At 39.3% G+C, this 21600-nt stretch overlaps 1 protein-coding gene across 1 annotated transcript; it reads left to right on the top strand.

Moving 5' to 3' along the window:
- Window positions 1–1426: 1426 nt before the first annotated feature.
- LOC149836772 (zinc finger CCCH domain-containing protein 40-like) lies at window positions 1427–16382 on the top strand. Its single transcript, XM_090005570.1, has 4 exons — window positions 1427–1615; window positions 14155–14424; window positions 14700–14923; window positions 15237–16382. The coding sequence occupies exons 1-4, from the start codon at window positions 1511–1513 to the stop codon at window positions 16039–16041; spliced, it is 1404 nt and encodes a 467-aa protein (XP_089861696.1). The 5' UTR covers window positions 1427–1510; the 3' UTR covers window positions 16042–16382.
- The last annotated feature ends 5218 nt before the right edge of the window (window positions 16383–21600 follow it).

The following is a 21600-nucleotide window of genomic DNA, read 5'->3' as shown; positions in this document are numbered from 1 at the left end:
GTCTCGGTCGTTTGGTGAATCGAACGGTCGACAACCGCTACCTACTGTCCGACGACCAAAAAAAATGGGGAAGGGCCGAACGACCCTTTCGTCTGACCGGCAGGCAAAGGAAGGACCCGACAACCCTCCCCTCCGACAAGCTGAATGGGGGCAAACCCCCTTGACGCTCGGCAGTGATCCGACGTTCAGAAGAGGGAGGGATGATCGTCCCTCCCACCTGTCTGAAAACCCTTAAGGGAAAAGCCGATCGACCCTCCCTGTGTCTGGGCATATCCAAATGGTGCGAGAAGGATCGATTGGCCCTCCCCCGCCTGCGCCCGTCACCGATCATGATGGATCGTCGCCCCAAACACAAAAAATGCAAAATAGACAATAAGATCGTATATTTCAACAATTCAACGGGAATATAATTGCTCTGATACCAATTATTGGACTATGAATCCATCAAAAACTAAAGCATGATCGAATGCATGTTCTCGCTGAATCATTGAAATAAAAAACGGAAACCACACTTGAAGCAGAAGCATACCTGAATCCATTGGTGCTTCGGTAGATCGTTGGGGGTATGATCTTACAGAACCTGTATATCTGATCATTTTTTTTCTCTAGACCTAATGAGAGAGGGACTAAATTTTCTTTCTGATAATAGGAAGTCTGAAGAGGGAGTGCCTATATATAAGATTTGGGCACCATAACCTAATGTATCTAGGAGTCTGTCAGCCCATTGTAGAATTGTAGATAGGGCATGTCTTTCTACATAGTGTACCATACCATATAATATATCTCAGGCCTCATCTGGATTAGATCACATGAATCGAGCCTGAATCTAAGATAACCTTACAATGTGTGGTTCAGCGTATGTAGGCCCACATAATTTTCTAACATCTCTTTATCTTCACTTAGGGTTTGGGATACCTGATCTCCATGCATCTTGGGGACAGGGCTTGTCCGGTGTGAACCTAAGACCTGATGGAGGGCGATGAAGTGCGATGAAGTGATTAATGCACAAAATTTTGTGCAATCATATTGCACCTGATAAGGGCTATTGCCCTAGTTACACATCTATTGTCTGCATTGCAGATACAGATTTAGAGTTGACATGATTCAACCCATATCCAATCAGTTTATAACCCGGGAGCTATTAGATCCGATCCATATCAGCTTCTAGTCCTGGAATTGGATCCACTGCCTCCATTGAAGATCCAGATTTAGATTTGACATGATTCACCCCATATCCGATCCGTTTGTAACCTACGTCATGTGGATACTCCAACATGCCGTGTGTAGCATTTCTTTGTATACTGCTCTTTAATAAAATTTACACAATAAATGACGTGTCTCGTGTCCTTTATCCGTGTCATCGATGACGTAATGTCAGGAGTTAGGGCCAATGATTTCTTACCGGAGGAGGAAACACGCTTTGTATTGGTTCATAAGAAGGGTCAGTGACCGACTTGAGAGATAGAGATAGAGATAGAGAGATCGAGTGATCAATTTGGGGGAGAGGGAAATGGCTCATCGTTTGCTGAGGGACGTGGAAGCCGACGGCTGGGAGCGCTCCGATTTCCCCATCATCTGCGAATCCTGCCTCGGCGACAACCCTTACGTCCGAATGGTACATCCCATCCCCCTTCCCCCTTCTCCCTCTCTCTCTCTCTGTCTCACTTTCTGTTTCTTTTGCTCTCTTTGATTCTTGATTTGTGCACGTAGCAGCAACCAACTACAATCGTCTCTCTTGAGTTGTGCATGATTGAGGTGGTTGTTTCGTCAGATTCCCTATCTGACCCTTGAAAACAAGGGGTTTTTCTTTTTTCTTATGTTGTAGTTGCCAATATTTGATTGATGATCTTTAGAGGCTGATTGTTGTGGTCGGTTCTTCGTTTGCGTAATGGTTTAGTCATATTTGGTTCCCCTGGACATGTTGGTTCATTGGCCGTTGTGTTTTCCGTTTCCTCAAATGAACGGTGGGATCGATGTTTGTGCTGTTCATGGTTTGTTCTTATTTCATGAGAAATGAATTGGGTTCTGCATAAAATTCGTTTTTTGCAGTTTTTGTTATGTCAGCATATAGATTTACTTCTTGAAAAAAATTGAAAACCGATAGCTAGAAGCATTATTATTATTAGATTTTTTTAAGTGGGCTTTACCCTTGTGGAGGTACAAGATTTCTATTTATTTGGACGCCTAAACTAGAAATGGAAGAAGCACAATGAATGAAGAGTTTCTTAGATTCATTGAGTTGTATATCTGTGTTGATTGCTGAGTTCCCAATCATTGTAATTTGGGCTAATAAATCTTTATTGGACTTTTGGCTAAGATCAAGTAGTACACGCTTGTAAAATTGTCATTCATGATTAGAGGCTTTCTCAGTGGTGAAATGCGAGTCTCAACTCTCTCAAGGTGGAACACTTGATGCCGATTTCTTAAAAATATGTTGATGACTTTGTTGGTGGTGGTGATGATAAAAGAAACAGGAAGATGAAGAAACACGGGTAGGAGAAAACTGGAAAAATGTCGAAAATCGAAGAAAACACTGCATTTATAATATTTTTCCCTAATCTGTCCTCTCGGAGGCTTGATTTGTAAGAAATGTCCAAGGGTGTGGCCAAAGCTGACCATTGGGAGATTATATTCGTGTGTAAAGTTACCAAATCTACAAATTTAAGGGCTGAAGAGGTGAGAACTAGCCCTATTTTCATACTGAAAACAAGAGGAGAGTTTCTCTTCCCATTCTAGGTTTTTCAACTTTCCAAAGTTTGGAGAACTTTATTGATTTTGCTCAAGGTTTGGCATATGGATATAGATCTGTAGATTTAAGAAAAGACTTGAAATATTGAGGTAAGAGGTTAAACCCATGGTGAAAAACGTTTAATGACAACTATTTGACTGATTTTTTTTTTAGATTCTTAAATTTTATGTTTTTCTTGTGTTTTATTAAGAAATATCGGACAAATCAAAAAATGTTAAGAAAAATGAAATTGCAAAAAGTTAAAATAAATTCTTTTAAGACTCCTCTAGAACTCAAATATCATAGTAAGAACATGATATTTTCATTTAAATGAGTACAATATATTCAATATATTGCAATATTTTAATTGTTTAAAGTTGCTGACATGATATCATTTTTCTGTATTTTCTTGAAAACATGGAATTTGTTACTATGACTAAATATAATTTGATTATGCAACATACAAGGCTTCAAATATGTGCTTAATTTGTGTTAAATAAAATCTATGTAGTCAAAAGCCCCAACTAGGCTGCCTAGTCGGTCAGGTGTAAGTAAAATGCCTAAGCTTTGCAATTCCTAGGTGGGTACCTTAAAAGGTACCAAATTTTCCGACTAGGCATTGACTAAGTCACCTAGTCGGTGACTAAGGCACCTAGTCGGCGACTAAGCTGCCTCCGCCTAGGCACGAGGGCAGTTTGGCCATTTATTATTCTTACATATATATTGTTATTTTTTTGTATATATATAATTATATATACGTGTGTGTTTGTGTGATTTGTTTTGTGAAATCATGAAAACATTGTTATATATGTGTGTGTGTGTGTGTGTGTGTGTGTGTGTGTGTGTGTGTGTGTGTGTGTGTGTGTGTGTTTTGATGATCTTTTCTATAAAATCCTGAAAGCATGTTTAGTATTATGAATTATGTAATATGTTATTTATATATGTATGTGTTATTGTGCTTGTGTGAAAGGTTGAAAGCATATTTTGTTGATTATACTGAATATGTTATGAATAATTGAATATATATATATATATATATATATATATATATATATATATATTTGTGTGTGTACAATTATATATGTATAATGTATATTAATATATTTTGTGAAAGGATATGTAATTTTGTACTTGTGTAATGAAAACATCTTATTAGTAAAAGAATTAAACATATTTTTATGTATAATTTGTGTACTTTTTTATATTTTAATTGAGGTACCAACTAGTCCCACCTACTCCTCGACTAGTCTTTTAGGGGTCTACCAACTAGGCACCGCGTAGCGCTTTTGACTACATAGAATAAAGTGCATATTTGATATGCCGATGGCATTAGGAGCAGGAGACAAAATCTAGAAATGATCCAGCATGGATTACATATGTGGATGATCATGATGTGATATAGAATATTTTCTATGAGACTAAATTCAAGGTGGCATATCTATGTTGAATGTCATGTTGTAGGTGAAAGGCAAATTGTAACTCCATGTTCCTCTCGTAATCTTTTGGATGATATTCATACAAAATGATGGCTTGTATGCAAGAAATCATTCAAATCATTATTTAAGACCTAGTTTTAAGGTTCTTAAGATTTCTAATTTTGGCGTTATAGGTGTGTCTAATTTGATTATGCAACTTGGGAAGCTACAAATATGCACTCAAATTGTGTTCAAGGAACTACGCTATTATATTTGATATACTGGTGACATCTGGAGGAAGAGACATAAAATGTAGAAATTGTCTGGCATGAAGATTATGTATATGGGTTGACCATGACATGGTAGTGTTTTAATGTGCAACTAAAATTCAAGGTGGCATAAATAGGTTGAATGTCACCTTGCAGGTGACTTATGATTCATGGGTCTCTGTCTCTTAATCTTTTAGATAGCATACAAAAATGACAGCTAGTTTGTCAGAAATCATAGTAAAAGACATTGAAGGGAGAAACCATTAGCACTATAAGGTGAGGAAGGTGGCATAAATAGGTTGAATGTCACCTTGCAGGTGACTTATGATTCATGGGTCTCTGTCTCTTAATCTTTTAGATAGCATACAAAAATGACAGCTAGTTTGTCAGAAATCATAGTAAAAGACATTGAAGGGAGAAACCATTAGCACTATAAGGTGAGGAAGGTCAATCATTACCAGTGAAACATGTAGATTGTGCATAAGAAGTTGGAAAACGTTCCTAAGTATAGGAAGAAGCCATGAATAGAGTTAGTGAATAGTGACAAGATGTTAGAGATTTAGTTAGGGTAAAAAAGAAAAGAAGTAGACCAGCTTTAGTATATTTAGAAAACTAGATACTTAATCCTTTTTGAGTTGGATCTATTCTAATACTGTCTTTGTTTTCTATCACAAGGTTGTCTTTTATGTTATCATGAATGTGAACTTTAACTTATGAATGTTAAGAGTTAGAGGTTGTGCTCAAAATTTGTAATTCTCTTTTTTTGCTTGTATGTGTTAATCCAATTGTTTATTAATGGGCGAAGCCATTAATGCCAGATAGTGAGGAAGGTCAATCATTGCCAATAAAATATGTACATTTTGCATATGAAGTTGGAAAAAGGTTCTTAAGTATAGGAAGAAGTTATGAACAGAGTCAGTGACAAGACTTTAGAGAGACTTAGTTATGAAAAAACAACTCGACCAGCCTTAGCGTGTTTAGAAAACTAGATGTATAATGCTTTTTGAGTTGGATCTGTTGCAATCCTGTCTTTTATTTCCTATCACAAGGCTGTCTTATGTCATCATGAATATGAACTTATGAATGTTAAGGGCTCAAAATTTGCAATTTTGTGTTTTTGCTTGTGTGTTAAATCCAATTGTTCATCAATTTGTTTTTTGTGGTAAAAATGTCAAATATATATTTCTAAAGTTTTATATTATTGGGATGCTAATAAAGTTTTTAAATTTTATTTTACTATTTTTATTCTTTGTTTGACATGCAATATGACATGATGAATCTTCGTCTTAGACCTTTCTATTGTGTGTGTGTATTTTTCTTTTGAAAGAACTTTCTGATATGCTATGTCACATAGGTGCGGGTGCGGTGATGCGACACTTTAAAAAAACTTGGGTGTGGGGGTGCTGGTGGGTATATATATAATTTTTAACAGTTAATAGTAACAATAATAAAATAAAAAACAATTATCATAATGTCATCAAATCAATCCATCATGCATGCAATAAATCAAATTAATAACAATCTACAATTCTATTCTTCATCATAAAACTAACACCACAATTAAATCAACCTAAATATATTATAGAAACAATCAAACAAGTAAAACATAAAATAAATAAATTATACAATATACTAATAAAAGAAGCAAACAATGCATAATTACATACCAAAAGTATATCCTACACAATATATATGACGATGAGGTAATCGATCCTAATAATTTTCTACTTCATCATCAAATGCATCATAAGAAGGAAGACTAATCTCAGATAAGTAAATGTTTGTAATGTTGAAATCATGTTTTCTAAGTCACACTCTTCTGGGTTTACATCTCAAAATTTGGATGATTAGTTTTTCTGAGTTTGGAGGTACATTGCCAAGTTACAATTTGTCAATGAAGTAACTAAATCCTTCCTATAAGGATTTCTAGCTGCATTAAATGGAAGTAAACTAAAATAAAAATACCTCCCTACTTTTCTATCAATATCCTCCCTTTCATATGTATTGAATGATGCTTGTATCATTCCTCTTCCTCTACCTCCTACATGCACTTTTTTTTTTTTGAGCATCTTATTGGTGACTTAAAAAGGGTATACTAATTGCACAAGAATCACTCATTGTCTTCCTCTTCTCATATTCATCTTGTATTTTCTTGTATTGTCTTCGCATTCTCTCAACTCTTTTGCATCCTGAAATGCCATCTCTTGATATCTTTAACAAATGAGCCTTAACTCCTGTGTAAGACCCAACATTATATCTCACAAAGCTTGCATCGAAATCTCTTATTTCCACCACCTCTTTCACCTTTTTCAAGATTATTCACATGTGCCCATAGTGCCCCCCACCATCACATGTTACAACTAACAAACTTGAATTAACACTCCCACTACCATTACTAGCAACACTATCGACAAAACTTACACGTGGAGATAAGGATGACGCAAGTCCTTTCCCTTTATCTGTCATTTTTGTCCTTAAAACAAAAAGAATATTATATTAAAATAAAATTCATAGAGGAAAACAAAAACAATAAACCTTACAGAATATTCAAGAGAGAAAGAAATCACCATAGATTTTTTAATTAACACACGGAAAGGAAAGCCCAAAAAAGTAGGAAATACCCCCATGAAAAACAACACTCTGTTTCCAAGTTTCACGAAAACCAGGCATTTTGACCTTGGCAACCTAAGTCACAGGGATTCAGCGTTCACATTTATCCCGGCCTTAAGACTGTACAAAAAGGAAAAGCAAGAGCACAACACGCACAGATGCACACAAACACAAACAAAACTTAAGGAGAAACATAAAAAGAAAGGGGAAGGAATGCTACGAGCCATACGAGTACCATTTTGATCTATCAAACAACAATATATCAAACCTTTATTTTTGTGTGAAAAGACTGCAAGACGAACACAACATAAGGAAAATAAAAATATAAACCTCACATTCAAATCATGGTTAGTATGAAGTCATCCTAGAAACAGGATCACTGAGAACCGGCTAATCTCATATGGACTCTACTGGTTCAAAATTTAAGCTGCCAATCAGAGAACTGAATGGACGATCAAGCATACGACTCAGTGTGTATGGGACAAGCATAGAGACACATGGATCAAAACGAACAGTGAGTTGCATGAACCGGTCGGACCGACTCATGATCAAGGGAAAAAGGCACTCTATTAGAATAAGAAGACCATGCTATTCAAATGTGATGGGCATAGCACTTCAACCAGCATAAAACAGGCAGTTTGCGTTGTTTAAAATCACAAAAATCCTACAATGGCAGGCATTCTGGAGCATTTTGGCATGATCCACTGGTGCTAGAGTCTTAGACATCCTTCTTGTGTCATTTACCTGTTCCCCCCATGAGCGAGAGAGACGGGGGGGGGGGGGGAGATTGATTGAGGGAGTCATACCTGGAGTCGTCATGCCAGAGTCGCCTCACCGGAGATGGCTCAGACGAGAAGAGGAGGCATCGTGGTCGAGAGGGGGGGGGGATTTTTTTGCCATAATCCCCCTCCCAACCCCATTTCATTTTTTTTTTAAGTCAAGAATTAGACTTTTAAGACCCTGGGTGCATGGATCACACCCAGTGTCAGTTTGACCGCACCGGGCACCCGCACCTGAGTCGCATCGTGTCGACACGAGTGCAGCACCTTGCTGGCCGAATCCCTGTGACTTAGTAGATGTGTTATGATATGCTTTTCATGTCATTGACAAAAATGACAAATCCGCACAAGGCACCCTAGTTATAACATGAATTATACCATGAGGTTGGTCCACATCAAATTATAGTTCTCACTAATCATAGTAAAAAATATTGTTAAGTGTCCACAAATGGACAAAAGATCTGGTTCATCAGATCCATAAATGTTGTCGGTGCATTCGTGAGCCCAAAGGGCATCACTACAAACTCATACAATTTGTATCTAGTTCGCAAGGCTGTATTCGAGACATCTTTATCCTTGATTCAGAGTTGATGATAACCTGATCTGAGATTGATCTTCGAAAATATCTTCGCCTTCTGCAACTGGTCGAAGAGATCTTCTATTCTCGGTGGATACTTGTTCTTAATCGTAGCTTGATTGAGCATCCTGTAGTCGATGCACGACTTCATGGATCCGTCCTTTTTCTTCACGAACAATACTAGTGCGCCCCATGGAGATGTACTAGGTCTGATGAAGCCTTGCTCCATCAACTCTTGCAACTGTCTCTTCAGTTTTTTGAGTTTGGCTGGAGCTATATGATACGATGCTTTGAAAATCGGAGTGGTTTCAGGCAACAACTCGATCACTCGTTGAGGAGGTAGTCTGGGCAGTTCCTCAAGGAACACATCTGAAAACTCCTGAACCACATCTAGATCCTCGATTGAGACAACTTCAGGTTCAACTAGGGCGATACTGACTAAGAATGCAGTACCCCTGTTCCATAAATATTTTTGAGCCTTAAAATAAAAAATCAAACGACTGTCCCGCATTGGTCGAGAGAGTCTAATCTCTACAATCGAACGATTGGTTCGAGATAGAACGACTTTGCCTTCTTTGCACAAAACTTGAGCGTGATACTCGAATAATCAATCCATGCCTAGAATGACATCAAACTCAGTCATATCTAGTAGGATTACGTCAGTTGACAAGTTCTGACCCACCAGTGACACTTCGATGCTCGGAATATAAGTAGTGTACAAAGATTGATTACCAGTCGGAGTACGGACCTCCAACGGGTAATTCAAGGATTCAATAGGAACTAACAAGGTTCTAGCAAATCTATCAAAAATAAAAGAATGTGAAGCGCCATATCAAACAAAGTAAAGGCCGCTTGTCCAGTGACTAATATGGTACCTTGAACCAATTCGCCTTTGGTCAGTTGTTCCACAGTGGTTGCATAAGCATGTCCTGCCATAGTCTTCTGACCGCTCGTCTTTTGTTGTTGAGGCTGTTGTTGCTGTTGCGGCGGCCGTTGAAAAAATGATTGAGACAGTCCAGGGTTGTTCTTCCTCATCTCATCAGACTGCGTCCAGGTGATGTAAACTTTAGTCCACATTGCCGACTTCAAACCACGAACAAACTTCATCTCCCGCTCTTCCTCCGTCGTGTAGACATTTGGGCAGTAGCGCTCTAGACTTCTGAACTTGGTGATGTATTCGGCCAAGGTAGCTCCACCTTGCTGAAGGTCCAAAAATTCTTGTATCTTCCTACTCCTCTCGTGTTTCAGAAAATATGTCACGAAGAAGACTTCCACGAACTGCGTCCAGGTGACCGGTTCGTTTGCAAACTTGACCTCCAGAGTGGTAGCCCACCATCTCTCTGCATCCTCACGACGTCTATACGTTCCAAAGTCGACTTTTCGTTCCTCGCCGACTTGCAGTACGCGAAAATTTCGCTCTATCTCTCGAATCCAATTCTCGGCTGCTTCAGGAGTGGATTTCCCATTAAACGATGGCGGATTTATACTCATGAATCACTTATATGGAACTTCGGTACTGAGATAGGAGTCTTGCGCCCCTGAGCCACCTGTTGGAGGTTGTCTCCCATCGTGCGCATTGCTTCGGCTTGTCGACCCACAACCTCTGCATGGTTGTTAAGGGTATCTATGATGTTGTTGCAGCGTCCTTGCCAAGCCATCTTGAACATGGAGAAAGTTCGTATAAGCTAGTGTAGATATCATAGAACAACATTCTTATCGAGAAAAAGATAAGCCATGTGATTCTGTAAGATATCATATCCAAAATACCCTTCAGCAATAGTAGGGTTACAAAAATATCCAACACAAAAATGTCCAAAGTAGTTAGAAAAACAAAAACGAAACACTTAGTGTCTCATCAGATGACTCATAACAAGCAACATCATTTTAGTTACGACCGATGTAATAATCATGATAGTCGTTTATGTTCATCAATCGTCTCTACATAGGCACTGGGGAACGAGGAGGCGAAGCTGGTGTGTAATGGGGAGAATTTGGTGAAGTACGCAAAGCCATCTCAGGGTCTAGGTCAGGGACTTCAACTCTCACAGGAGTTGGTATGGGATCGGCTTGGGAAACTTCATCCTCTAGTGTAGCAGCATTTCCCTTCCAAATCTCTTCACCAAGCTTCAACTGACACTCAATTTCGATGTGTCCTCTAAGGCCATAGTATCTGCATTCACGTAGTTTTCATGCTTCAAATTTCAAAGCATGATCACGTGCTACAAGCCTGCCCATTCACATGGATAACAGGCTGGACTGGTCCACGTGGTGCTACCTTTTTAAAAGCGCACATGCTCTTGCAAAAGGTGAGTCAAACTTGTCTCGTGTTAAGTGTTTTGTTTTTCACATTTACGATCGAGATAATCTCGTGATTTTTTTAAAACATGCAAGTTTTTTAAAATCTCGCCATAATATTGTTATTTATTTGTTTTATGAATAAATTACAATAATATCGTGAGATTTTCAAAATCTTGGCGATATTTGTGATTACGGATGGTACATGCTCCTTTTTCCCTTCCTTGGTGTAAGAATAACACCATGAATATTAGCTCATTTTACATCGATCAAGTATGTTGTTTCTAATGCCAAAGTTAAATGCAGAAAAGCAGTCAACACTATACTCAATGAGTGACGTGATACAAGGTAGTAAATGAGTAAGAATGAACTAACCTGCCTGCTTTATGTATCATAGAAACAATATCTGCTCTAGAACCAGTAAGGCAAATGGGATTAACAGCCACCTATTTAAAGGAAGTTAGATATCAGAAAATTGTGCATTTTCTTATGTGTGCGCGCGTGCATGTTCTTACATGCATGCATATGTCTGTGTGTGTGCTCTCTTGCACTATGCGTGTTACTGAACTACCACCTAATTTACTGAAATATGATTTGGTTTGGCTAAATCAAATCCTTTGAAGCTTAAACTCGTAGATTTTGACTGGCATGTCTGTTTACTATTTGCATGTACTTATGTTGATTCTAACATGATGATTTTGGGGGGGGGGGCTATTCTAACCAATGTTTTAAAACCCAGTGGCTCAGGAATCGACTCTGGCATGCTTGACTCGTGTCTTGCTGGGTCATAATAATTGTTGAATGTATAAAATCTATAGTTATATAGATAATTACATATGCATGTATATATGATATACAATTATATAAGTGTATATACATATATATTATGTAACATATATACATTATACACTCATAATTTAGCATAATAAATAATATATATGATGCAGCTAAGTCATAAGTTTAACCAACTGAGTCATATTAAAACTCGGCTCACTCAGCCGAGTCTTGTGGAAACTCGGCGAGTTTTTAAATACTGATTCTGAGTCATGCTTATCTTCTTGAAACGTTAGAGTTGAATTTTCTGCTTTCCTGATCTTGAAACTTGTCTGCCAACTGGAATAGCAAATTCTTTTCCTAAAAAAAAGAAAATGTTCATTAAAAGAGGAGTGATGAGATGTCATAAGAAACAGAGGTATCAGGTAGGCCGTAGGGGGGGAAGAAAACCCTAAAGGTCCTAGCCTTGGAGCACCAACCCATCTAAGATCTGATTCGGACTACTTATTGCACTCAAATAAAAAGTGAATCGAGTGTGGATCTAGTATTATAAAAACATCTCCTATACCTTTCCTGCCATGTATACTGTCATGAGAGAAAAAACTGATATTTCCAAATGAACCTTTCTTCCCCTTCTTCACTGCCATGGTGCCAAAGATTTTGGCTGCATAGATGCAAATCCTAAGCATCTGTCTTCCAGCCCAGGAGCCAACAGATTTCAAAAGAATGAGCATGTCCAACATAAACATCACAGCAACTCATCAATGGAGCACATTAGGCATCAACTTGCCAAATAGAAGCATCAAGCTGATTTTGAGAAGGCACCCTATCAATTGAGGTCAACCATGAAAAGACTACAACACAGTGATTGACACAGTCCCCAAATTCCCAAAGTTGCATTTAATGGTTCTAATAGTGATTAACTTTGAGAATGCTGCTTTCTAAATGTTGGACACTCTCTGATCTGCAAGCTCCTTTGTGAGTCTTAGCGAAAAAAGCTGTTTTGTATGTGTCACAGTCCGACCTCGTAGGCACTTTTAGGCATGGGTGGAAGAGGGCACCCAGTGTTTGGGGACTGATGTGTATGCATAGTCTCAATTCAGATGGACGTTGTCGTGTGCAGTGGGTGTTTTGAGACAACATCTTTGGCACAACCAGTTGTGCGGGTGATAAAGGGCACTCGACATTCATGTAGATGACAGACGTTTGGCAGAAGATGTGTGTGCACTGTCTTGCGTTGAGAGGGTCAGAATGTGGCAAGGGCAGTGTGAAACACCATTGAGTGAAAAATGCATTGGGCAATATACGTTGGGCTATCAGTGACATGCGGTGGTAGCATGTCATGCGATGGGCAACGGTATCGGCATTGGTGCGACGATGTGTGGTGACACAAACGTGGTGTGTTGTACATTATGTTGAGCCAATAAACTGGAGGATGCCTTTGGAGATTTGGTTAATTACTTCCTCTCAACTCGGAACATGACCATTTCTAGCGTAGCGTTTGGTACGCACGAGGTTGTGTGTGGGTTAAGGCTAATTCCACTGGGTTCACATTAGGTGGTCCCAACCGTGCATGGTGGCACGAGGTCGGGCAAGTAATTGCCTAAGTGTTGGTGAGTGATTTGGGTAACGTTGCTCAATAAGACATAATTATCAACTAGTCGCAAGGCTGGACGAAACGACTTTTCCCCAGTCATGAAGTACCTGCAGGTCTTCTGGGTGATGCTTTCAGCTGCATCGCTGCCTTGGTGGCGCGATGTTGCAGTTGGATTTGGTTAGTTCGGAGGGGCATGAAATGAAAACTGCTTCCGCACATTCATGAAGAGCACTGTGGCACCGTGCATAGGCTGGTGTACGAAGTCGTGGCTTGGTCTAAGTCATTGTGCATGAGGTGGTCCATAGGGCTGAACATCCGTCCTGGCAGCTGCGCATAGGGTGATGAGCAATGCCAATGATTGTTTCGGTAGTTGCACATGGAGTGATGTGTGGGGCCTAGGGCCGTTAGGTTGGCTAGGTTGGGTTCGCCTGGCGCCACACGGGTTTGCAAACCTAACGGCCCTAGGCCCATCTCTTGAGCTTCTAAAGACTATATTCAAAGCACCGTCTCGGCTTCTCCCGACTAGCAGTTTGCAGTTGAGATTATTTCTGTCCAAGTTAACGAGGTATGGACATCTATCATTTAAAGAGACAATTCAATGAAGGATCTGACAACTGAGATCTCTTCCCACATCCTGATGCACATATGTAGGGATTTTTCAGGTCATTGTTCGCATAGTAAGGAGAATCTGGGCAGCTAGTGCGCTAGACCCATGGTTTGGGGCATAGGTTACTGTTTGTGTCATGGCATGTAAATAGACAAACAGGTAATTATGCTCTAAACTATGTACTTACATCATATTTCATCTTTGACATGGATTATTATAAATCTTCCAATAGTAAGTAATATTTAAGTTACCTGATTTAAGCATTCCCCAGTATGCCCTGAAAATGGTGTGATATTTATGTTATTAACATGTAGCGTCAAGGTTATTTCACCTTGAGAAGTGTGATGCACACATGTAACATGACAGTCTCATCCATGCCTAGGAGTAAGAACCCTTTTGCATTTTGTTGTTCATTCTTGTACTCCATGAAATTGTAAGCAATGGTTATTTAACCATGCATGCATTTGACAAGTATTTTATGAGATTCGAGTGTTTCTTTGCAGACAAAAGCAAATTTTGACAAGGAGTGCAAGATATGTACAAGGCCATTTACAGTGTTCAGATGGAGGCCTGGACGAGATGCAAGATACAAGAAGGCAGAGATTTGCCAAACATGCTCTAAGCTGAAAAATGTGTGTCAGGTGTGCCTTCTGGACCTTGAGTATGGGCTGCCTGTGCAAGTTCGCGATACAGCTCTGTCCATAAATTCAAGTGATTCTATTCCAAGAAGTGATGTCAATAGGGAATACTTTGCAGAAGAACATGATCGCAAGGTTTGCTTCATAAAAAATCTTGACTTGCTTTTTTTCCCTTATGTATTTTGGGCATTTTAAATGCTGTACTGTCTCAAATTAAAACTAGTTTGCATCCTTGTTTCAAAATCTTGTCCTTTCATCTGCCTGAACCTACATCTGTACATTATCTACGTTAGTGTTGACTTCATACATAGTTGAATTTTCAGAGCACTATGGACTAATACTAGTGCGCCAATTGTACAAAACAGTTAATACTACAGCTATCTGAGCAAATCCACTGATTCATTTTACAGGCCAGGGCTGGCATCGATTATGAATCCTCTTACGGCAAGGCACGCCCTAATGATACTATATTGAAGCTTCAAAGGACCACTCCATATTATAAAAGGAATCGAGCACATGTTTGTAGTTTCTATGTACGAGGTGAATGCACAAGGGGTGCTGAATGTCCATATCGGCATGAGATGCCAGAAACTGGAGAGTTATCTCAGCAGAACATTAAAGATCGTTACTATGGGTATGTTTGGTGTAAACCTTGTTTTTGTTTTTCTCTCGTTAGTTGAGCCTGCATATGAATTTCTAGCCCATAGCATGTGCAGTTTGGCATTTGGTAAATACTAGGACAAATCTGAAACAAAACAAATGAGTTGGACCTTTTTTTTGGGTTTTGTTGCCCATAACCGAATAGGAACTCCATTTTCCTTGTTCCATTTCCTATATTGAAATGAACCTATAGATTATTTACCTGAACTATGGGGCCAGGGGTTGTTAACGCATATTCTAAAGAATACTCATCATTTTTTTCTTTGCCATGCTTAACATGTCTGCAGAGTGAATGATCCTGTTGCATTGAAACTTCTGAACAAGGCAGGAGAAATGCCATCTCTTGTTCCTCCTGAAGATGAGAGCATAAGGACACTTTATGTTGGTGGGCTGGATCCTCGGGTCACAGAAGAGGACCTCAAAGACAATTTCTATGCATTTGGTGAGATTGAATCGATAAGGCTAGTGCTCCAGAGGGCATGTGCTTTTGTTACATACACAACTAGAGAAGGTGCCGAGAAAGCAGCAGAAGAACTATCAAACAGGCTTGTCATAAAGGGGGTGAGGCTAAAGCTAATGTGGGGGAAGCCTCAGGCTCCAAAGCCAGAGTCAGAAGCCCAAGACGATGAGGCTTCCAAACAAGTGGTGGCCCATGGTGGCATGCTTCCAAGGTCAGTGGTATCTCAACAGCAGAATCAGCAGCTTCAGCCACCAGGTACTCAGGGTCAGCCCCCCTTGCATTATTTCAATATTCCTGCTCCACTCTTGCCAGAAAGAACATTTTACCCATCAATGGATCCTCAGAGAATGGGAGCCCTTCTCCCTTCTCAAGAAGCAAGCAGCAGCACATCAAGTGGATCAGCAGAAGGGCAAGAGAAACAGAAACAGCAGCAGCTGCCACAGCAAGGATCCTACAGGCCTCCAGATGGTTCCCACTTCTCTTATTCAGCACCACCACCTCAACATGGCCAATACCCGCCATTCTACCCACCTTATGGTTATATGCCACCACCTTATCCTCAGTACCCTCCATATCAGTCTGCACCACCACCACCTCCGCCTCTGCAGCAATATCCAGCTCAGCAGTTCTAAGAACTTTATATCTATTTCCTAGTCTATGATTAAAAAATATAACTTGTGATATTGTACAAGTTTCTGCATGACTGATCCGAAGGTTGCACTTTAGACATTCAATGGAGATGATCGTTGGAACTCTATTGATAGGTTCTATGAAAAAAAAAAACCTCTGTGATAGGAGTTTCAGAAAATTTTCCGTACTTGACAATTTTCTTTTTTGTTTGATTTGTCAAGAAAGCTGTGCTGTAAGTTATATTTTACATATGCATGTAGCATGAATAAGAAGCAGCTTCCATGGCATTTTCTTTCTCCTTTTAAAGAAAATGTGCGGTGAAGCTATAAGTGTTCTGATGGTATCAGGCTGTCTAGTGCGATTCTTGTGCCTTGCGTTGCACGCCTTTGGATATCTGTGATTCCTCATGCAGGTGGCCACCTACGAGTTACACCATAAATGGCAAGGATAATCAGCGGTGAAGAGTCCTTTTGTGGTTTTGATTTAGGAACTTTAACATTAGAAGCCATTGGATCTCATACTTGTTTAGTCATAGTTCTATTACTTTCTTGAGAGATGAAACCATCTTTTCTCCAGTCAGAATTCACAGTTATGTACATTTCGATTTCACAGGAGATTTCTCTTAACTAGACCCATCTTCAAATTCCAAGCACGTCCCTTTACTCCCATGGGCTGGCCCATTGGTATGCTTACAGCTTCTCCTGTTTAGATGAGAGCCGTGGAATCGTGTAAGCAAACAAAAGTACCTTAAGATTTGTTTTAAGGCCATGTAGCATCAATGATACATTTCGAGTTTTAGTTGAGCTCCATCGATGTCAACTGTTGGTTTGTGGGCATTGTGCGGACGGTCCTCTTCCTTCTCTCACTATTTTCACGGTCTTTTTTGGTTTGGGAACAATCTCAGTCAGTCATTCTGTTCCACGTTCAGCGAAGCGCCCACAGCCTAGGCTAACACAAGTGAGTTAGAATATGGATGGTTTACCTCGGCACCTTGAGTTCCCCAGAAGCATTCCGAGAGGATAAGAAAAAGAAAAAAGCATTCCGAGAGTATAAGAAAAAGAAAAAATGTGCTAGTGGAAAGCAAACTTAGGCATCACCTTTAAAAGTTTTAACATTCAAGCAAAAAAAAAGTACAAGATACAATTAGAGTAGTCCAATAAGAGCCTCCAATCAAGTGGCTTGTGGTTCTAGTAGATCAGATTAGAGGGCAAGGACCTCTAAGAACATCAAAAGATGAAAACTTGTAAATGACAATACTCATTTCAGGTGAAAAGCTGCGTACAAGCTAGTAGAGCCGCTGTGCATTGTTCCTTCTTGAAACCAATTGGACTATTTGCATTTGGGAACATAATGACCTTTTAAGTCCTGGAAGACGAGATTGAGATCAGGATAGACTCCAACAGCAGTGATGAGTTCCTTAAAGGCATGCCTAGAGGAAAAGACTACCTCAACATTACTTTGAGCCTAAACAAAAGTAGCATTCTGAACTTGTAAAAAGGAGGAATCAGGTGCAATCCAACATAATGTCTCGAATGTTCAGGCTCAAGGTACTGCTGAGGTTGTCTTTTTCTCTAGAAATGCCTATAGGGAATTCATCACTGCTGCTGGAGTCTATCCTGATCTCAATTTCGTTTTCCTGAACTTAAAGGCCATTACGTTCCCAACTGCAAGCGGTTCAATTGGCTTCAATCTGGAACAATGGACAACGACTCTATTAGCTTGTACACAGCTTTTCATCTGAAATGCGTATGTCATTTTACAAGTTTTGATCTTTTGATGTTCTTAGAGGTCCTTGCCCTCTAATCTGATGTACTAGAAGCACAAGCCACTTGATTGGAGGCTCTTCTTGGACTACTCTAATTGTATTTTGTATTCTTTTCTTTTTTTTGCTTGAATGTAAAAACTTTTAAAGGTGATGCCCAAGATTGTTTTCCACTCGCACATTTTTTTTTTTCTTTTTGGAGCCATTGATGGTCTAGATAAATATATGTGCAAGAGAATCATCCTCAAACTTGATGCTCCAGATGAACCAACGGAGGCTTCGCTTGTCTGGCAGGAGCAGCTAGTGCAGGACACCTTGTGTTGGGACGTTGCAAGTTCGAACCCCAAATGATATGGTTGTATAACTGGTAAGGGTCTGCCTAACCCCAGCTTTCTCTCTCGAAAAAAAAAAAACTTGGTGGTCCAGATGCTGTCCAAATGTCTTGTGAAGCAAATGCAAATATTCAACAAAGTGATAAAGAGTTAAAAGACTGAAAACCGATGAAAACAAGCACTGAATCTTCTTCCTATGGCTGAGTTAATTGGAGGCAGGTACGAATATATGTGAAGAGTTGCTCTGGCCGAGTTAACTTACTGTCTGCCTACAAAAAGCAGTAGCACAATTAACGGGAGAGTGAGGTTTTGAAGTTGTGCGGCGGTTGAGGCAGGATATGCCATTGGAGAAGAAGACACGTATTCTGTTCCTTTAAACAGAAAGAGCAGTAGGCAGAACACACACAGATGAACTAAGGCAATGTTTGGGAGCCTACATTTGGCACTAAATTGGCAAATATTGAATATCCAAAGTCCAAGGTTTGGAAGCCATGGGATTTGCCAAGACCCACCATGGTTGGAACCAGTATTTGATAACTGACTGGAGTTGGCATCTCCTTGCTAACTACCATCTCCTAAACACCAGACCAGCAACTGCTAATTTAGATAAATCAACTTTTTTGTTCATATAGAGGTCGGCATTCAACCAAAGTTTGAAAATTATGATGTAGAGAAGGATTGGACAATGAGATAAAAAGACCCCATAGCCACAAATAAATCAATCTCATAAATTAAAACAATGCAATTGTGGTGGTAATATGGATGACGAAATGTATGCTAAGCCACCAACCATCAAGGGGGGAAGATGACAAAGTCTAACAGAGTTAGACCAGGCTTATCTGAGGGTACTGTAAGTACTGGAATATGACCATGCAGACCAGCATAATCAAAAGAAGGTAAATGGGTCAAGGAGAAAAGAAGTCAAAAATTAGCATACAGATTTTGTTTTTTGAGTATTGTAGCTACCTGTGTTTATTGACGGATCTTCATGATCAATTAAAAGTGTTGAATGAGTACTTAGATCATACTGCATTAAACATACTTACATTTTTAAGATGTCCAAAATATTACATTCATCACTGGAATATAAAAGAAGCTGCAAAAAAAATTTGGGATCAAAATGTGGGTATAATGATGAATTAATAAGTGAATATTCCAGTAAGAACAGGAACTTCAGATTCTAGACTGGAGATTTCTTTGTCATCTTTTATGTACAATAGAGTCATAGACTTATTGTTCTTGAAGGCTTGGGCTTTCAGAATGAATGTTCTAATGCTTCTGTGTCGAAAGACAAACAACATTGAGGTTTAGACAGGATTCTCTGAAGCATCAAAACTAAAATACCCTTTCTGAATTACCATTAAAGAAGAAACAAAAATTGAAGCCCAATAAATATTCATCGTTTGGTCCATAAAGAACATTCAAAATCAGTACATATTAAGGGAGAAGAAACCACAAAGTACTGAAACTTGCTGCCAAATTAAACTAAAAAGGCCTCGGAACCAGCGAGCTCCATTGCAGATAATGTAATGAAATTCTCTGAAGGGATCAAAGTTTTTTACACATTACTGTTAAAGAACAAGACAGACCCAAAATCCAACATCTATTCATGGTTTTGTCCACAACAAACATTCAAAAGGAGAAAACAACCCACAAAGTACTGAAGTCCATAGGCACACAAACAGGAATAATTAGAACACTTAACAAAAACTGGAACTGCAATGGAGACTAAATGCCATACCAAGCAGAACCAACACTCATACTGTTCAAGTTTGGCTTGGTTATTAGAAATAATCTTGCCTGGGTTGAGATTGAGCCCTTATCTTACAAGAACAGTTTTCTTTGTTTTTGGTTGTAGAGAAGACAGATGGGACAAGCTTTGATACATAACCTTCACAACTACAAGGCATTCAACAATTAATTCAACTACCTTATGTTTTATAAGACACTGGAAAATATGTATATCTGCTGCATGGTATACCTAGAAGGTGTAACTATGCAGGGCCTAACAGAACCGGACTACAGCTTGGCTCATTAAGCTGAAAATCTGAACTCTAACAAGTTCTTCTATGAACCAAGCCTGTGCTCACAAGTAGCTTGACTCATTGCCCGCCCTTAAAAGGCTAATACCAGCAATGCCAAGAATCAGCCATATAGTTATTAGATTTTGTCAAGGAACTCTTTTTTGGTTATTACAACCTTATTTTGAGCAGTAGAGTTTCATTTCTTTTCCTCATCATTGAGTTTCCTCTTCACATGTAGGTCCTTACGCAAAGGGAAACTGATTTACACTTTTGATTTCTCAACATTCTCTGAATGCTCTACGTACATTGCTTGTCCTTTGCTTTTTCAGAAATAAAGCTTGTTCCCCATTTAATGAACCATCGGAACTACAGTTTCATAGGAGCAATGATGTGCATCTAACAATCAATAAAGGTCATCTATTTTTTCTTAGTGTTCTTGCAGAATTTGTCTTTAGTTGGGCCTCTTTTATATCAAATCCTTTTGCTCTCCCTATTCAGCTCTAATCCTCGACAAAATTGGAATCAACTTATTCACCGGATGAATTTTTCGATGGTAACCCTTTTAGGTTTTTGCTAGTGCAATTAATACCACCATCAAACGTAATTCCCGAGAAATGATAATGCATCTTTTTATAAGGTTCTAGCATTGATATTCTTTGCAATCATTGGCGTAACCCAAAACTTGATGAATCCCAGTTCTTGAGGAAAATTTATTCCTTAAGCCTTGATCAATGTATGCATAGCATTAACATCCCTAAACCTTCAACTTTTCACATGACGACTGCCATCCAAGTGGATGGAACCCTAGGGTTTTCTTGGGAAGCGTATTGACTTTTGCACAATAAAATGGAAATCTTTAATCGATAATTCTACTAGCAGGTGCTCAGTGATCACACACCATCTTTGAGGTACGGCCTGTCAACTTGTGGGGCCCAACAGCAGGGTGGGCGATCAGGTACAGCAGCACACTTAAAGTGTGCAATCACATTGCACCAGATCTCAATTCCCTTGCCATTTGCAGCAAGCATTGTGATAACCTTGCCGTTCTCAACAAAGCTCCCAAAAAGTGGTGGGTGTTGAGGATTCTGCCAGTCCCCTCCAGGACCCACCAACTATGAGCTAACAAACAGAGTGTGATCAAGGGCCAAGCTCTCTTTTATTAACGTCAGAGCATGTAGATCACATTATGTGTTTCATAATCAAATCATCAACACTCAGTCCTACTTGTCCTCAAGATGGATGGTTTCTGCAAGCAACACTGAAAGAACCATATTGACAACACAATGCACTAGCAAGCAACGCTGGAGCATATGAAAACTGCAGCTAGGACTGGACCCTTTTTCCTCAAGTACATGACATTTTCAAATCCTTTTTTAACCACAGAACCTCATGCATGCAACAGAGAAAGAAAGCTAAGACCCAACTATGAAAACATAATGATGA

Source organism: Nuphar pumila, chromosome 5 (genome assembly GCF_984573655.1).
Source record: "Nuphar pumila chromosome 5, dmNupPumi1.hap1.1, whole genome shotgun sequence".
In the NCBI taxonomy this organism is placed as follows: Eukaryota; Viridiplantae; Streptophyta; class Magnoliopsida; order Nymphaeales; family Nymphaeaceae; genus Nuphar; species Nuphar pumila.
This window is presented reverse-complemented; position numbering and strand designations above follow the sequence as displayed.

Bases quoted from the DNA above. Each gene is read 5' to 3' on its own strand.
- LOC149836772 (XM_090005570.1), top strand. From the start codon at position 1,511: ATGGCTCATCGTTTGCTGAGGGACGTGGAAGCCGACGGCTGGGAGCGC. The intron at 1,616-14,154 runs GTACATCCCATC...GTTTCTTTGCAG, and splicing joins ACAACCCTTACGTCCGAATG to ACAAAAGCAAATTTTGACAA. The intron at 14,425-14,699 runs GTTTGCTTCATA...TTCATTTTACAG, and splicing joins CAGAAGAACATGATCGCAAG to GCCAGGGCTGGCATCGATTA.